At 35.7% G+C, this 3,089-nt stretch overlaps 1 protein-coding gene across 1 annotated transcript; it reads right to left on the bottom strand.

The window, feature by feature from the left end:
* Positions 1-929: 929 nt before the first annotated feature.
* On the bottom strand, positions 930-3,089 carry LOC109006914 (purine permease 21-like). The gene is made up of 2 exons (XM_018986355.2): positions 2,895-3,089; positions 930-2,271 (listed from the first exon to the last, which is right to left on the bottom strand). Exons 1-2 carry the CDS (start codon positions 2,932-2,934, stop codon positions 1,109-1,111), a joined length of 1,203 nt encoding a protein of 400 aa, XP_018841900.1. The 5' UTR covers positions 2,935-3,089; the 3' UTR covers positions 930-1,108.

Genomic DNA, 3,089 nt, shown 5'->3' with positions numbered 1-3,089 from the left:
ATGTATTAATGCTTGTAGGGCCTGCTAATATTATTTTTTTATTTGTCAATCTCAATCACGTACACCCGGCCGTGATTTCTTATATCAATTATTTAAATAAAAAATTACTTCAAATATATATCAAAACGAGAGCAATTAGAGATAATAAAATTCATTTATTATATTTTTTTAATCTGATTTTTTAGATTCCGTAAGGCCGGATGCTGCAAATCCATTGTTTTTCAATTATATAGGAAGCGGTTTCAACAAGATGATCTAAGAGTTTTATTTAAATTCAGTATCCCACACACCCATCTTGATAGAATTTAGAATAGTTCCAGACTTATCAATTTTTTTTAGAAGAGGCAAAGTCACATATTCAAAAGTGACTCCTCTCCAAATTTATTGAAATAGCCCTCACTTATGGCGGAAGAAAATCATAACTACATCAAAACTTATTAGTTAATAGATGAGTTATAATGAGATACGAAAACTCATAAGGAATAAGATTAATTTTATATCTCTAATCACAGTCAAACACAAAATCTTAGATTTCTTGATGATCAGAAGTCTATAAATAGTATAGAGAAGTTAAAGGGTTCTCATTACAACATAAAAATACCTTTAGCCATCGGGAGACACTTGTGAGGCTAAATTATTAGGGTGATTTTTCTCTCATAGTCAGATCAAACTCTTCATCAAAGAGATGAGGAAAGATATGTATTTAATTATCATTATCTTTATTATCGTGGATCATAGAAAATTAAAGATATAATTATATATTAATGTTCCTGTTAAAATATTTAACAGATGAACTAGGAAGAAGGTGGCCGGGAAGAATATTTTTCTTGGTGCCATGCAGTCCTATATAATATATATATATATATATATTTATATATATTTATATATATTTATATATATAAATATATGATAATTAACATTAATCTACAGAGAAAAACACCAGAATATATAACTCCATACACATGCACGATCGAAGATGCCGACAATGCATGATATGATCTGCTTGTCTTAGCTTGTTTAGTACATTTATCCATTCAATCTACGTAAATATATGATGATCATCAGCTGTTTAATTCATACCATATTTGGCCTCACAGTAGTGATCTATCTAGCTAGGCCTGTCTTTTCCATCAACCACCTCTGATCTCTTTGGGGAAGCATTTGAAACTGCATTATGATCATTTTTATTTTCATGAGGTTTGGACTTGTAATCGTCGAGGTACTGCTGATAGAGATACGAAACAAAGCCCCAAACAGCCAAAACCATTGAGATCACCTTTATTCCACCAAGTTTATCGTGGAAAAAGATCACAGCCATAACCGGAACAATGGGCAAACCTAGAACACTTAAGGCATTGGAGAAGAGGGAAGACACCTCAAGAATCAACCCTATACAGCCAACAGAGAAAGCCTGCCACGATATGGCTGTCCAAATCAAAGTCATGAGATATGAGACCTTCCCCAGTTTAAACTCTTCCATTTCTCTGTTCAAACCCTTCCACTCTCCACTAGCGAAAAGTCCCACCACAATAGCTGAGGTTGCAATTACTGATTGATAGATTATCATGTCCGTGATGGCTGAAAATGTCTCCCTTTTTACAACCTTCTTAAAGGCAAGCTGTGTAAGGGAAAGCACCAATCCATATCCTGCAGATGCACCAACTGTGCATATGAACCCCATTACATACTTTGCTTTAGAGACTCCAGAAGGGTCTGCAGAATCTGTTTGAAGAACAAGGAGAACGGAGGATATGGTGAGAAGAACAAGAGAATTGATTATGAAAGGAGTGAACTTTTGGGAATTAAGGAAGAAAGAGAAAAAAGCATTGAAAGCTAACTGTGAGGAACAAATGAGGGAGTAAGTAGATACAGGAAGATACATCAGCCCAACTGAATACAAGAAGCAGTCTGCTGCTACAAGAAGGCCAAGAGTTACATAAACTGATGAAAGTATCAAGACGGAGGGTCGTTTTGAGTGGATTAATGTGTCTGTACTGGTACTGTGTCTTTTGGGTGCTGAGATGATTAAGTAGGGAAGGAGGAGAGGGAAGCCAACAAGCTGCACAAGGGTTCCTAACCATACACTCTTTCCACCTTTGTCGTAATACAACCTTCCCAGGAGTAACCCTACCGACTGCCCAGAGAGGAGAAAAAATGCGTAGATGCCCAACCGCACCCACCGCATATAATTTCCACGTTGACCGATTGTTGATTGGCTGCTGACATGCATTTGCTCAGTTGAGTTGGCTTCTTTGTCCTCCTCATGGGATGCTAAGAGCAATAATACAACGAAAGCTGGATTAATAGAAATATATGGTATGAAAAAAGTTACATCAATTTGATCAGTTCTTTTGCAAACTCGATCTGGGCTGTTCTTATCTTCTTCACTTGATGTACATATTTTGGTTTTCTTAAAAGGGGTCTAATTTCAACTCTCACCTCATGATCTAACTTCAGAACCCACGAATATATCAGGATTCATGTTTTTCATGCCTGTGATATTCCTTTTTTTTTTTTTTCATTCTGGACCTGTTAGTTTACCTCTCATAATTAAAATATTCCAAAAGCCTCTTCTCAGTTTTCTTCTCTTCTTTTTCTTTTTCTTTTTCTTTTTTTTCCTGAAAAGATGGCTAGCTAGTAGGTGGAGGTCAATTATCTGTTCTAATTTACATCTACAGAGATGGGATATTTCCTAGTAACTTTCAGAGTTGCTCATCATGTGTATATATATATATATATATATATATATATATGTGCAGCGATTGTAGTGCTGAGTATCAAACTAAATCTATATTTCTCCAAATCTAGTAACTTTGACCACTGAAAATATAAAAATAGGAAAAAAAAAATTCTTTCTTGCTAATTAATAAATCACGTATGGAAACCTAACTTACTCATGATGTGGAGCTGCACTTCCTCATGAGCTTCTCCCATGTCAAATGTCAAGAAGTTCCAAAGTTGAAGATATGAGAGAGAGAGAGAGAGAGAGAGAGAGAGAGAGAGAGAGAGAGAGAGAGAGAGAGAGAGAATGAAAATGAATCTTCTGCAACGTGCAGTTTTGGCGGGTGTGTCGCAGTGCAATGAACGTT

The sequence above is a fragment of the Juglans regia genome, chromosome 3, assembly GCF_001411555.2.
Source record: "Juglans regia cultivar Chandler chromosome 3, Walnut 2.0, whole genome shotgun sequence".
NCBI lineage: Eukaryota > Viridiplantae > Streptophyta > Magnoliopsida > Fagales > Juglandaceae > Juglans > Juglans regia.
The sequence above is the reverse complement of the archived record's forward strand: the minus strand, read 5'-3'. Positions and strand labels throughout refer to the sequence as shown.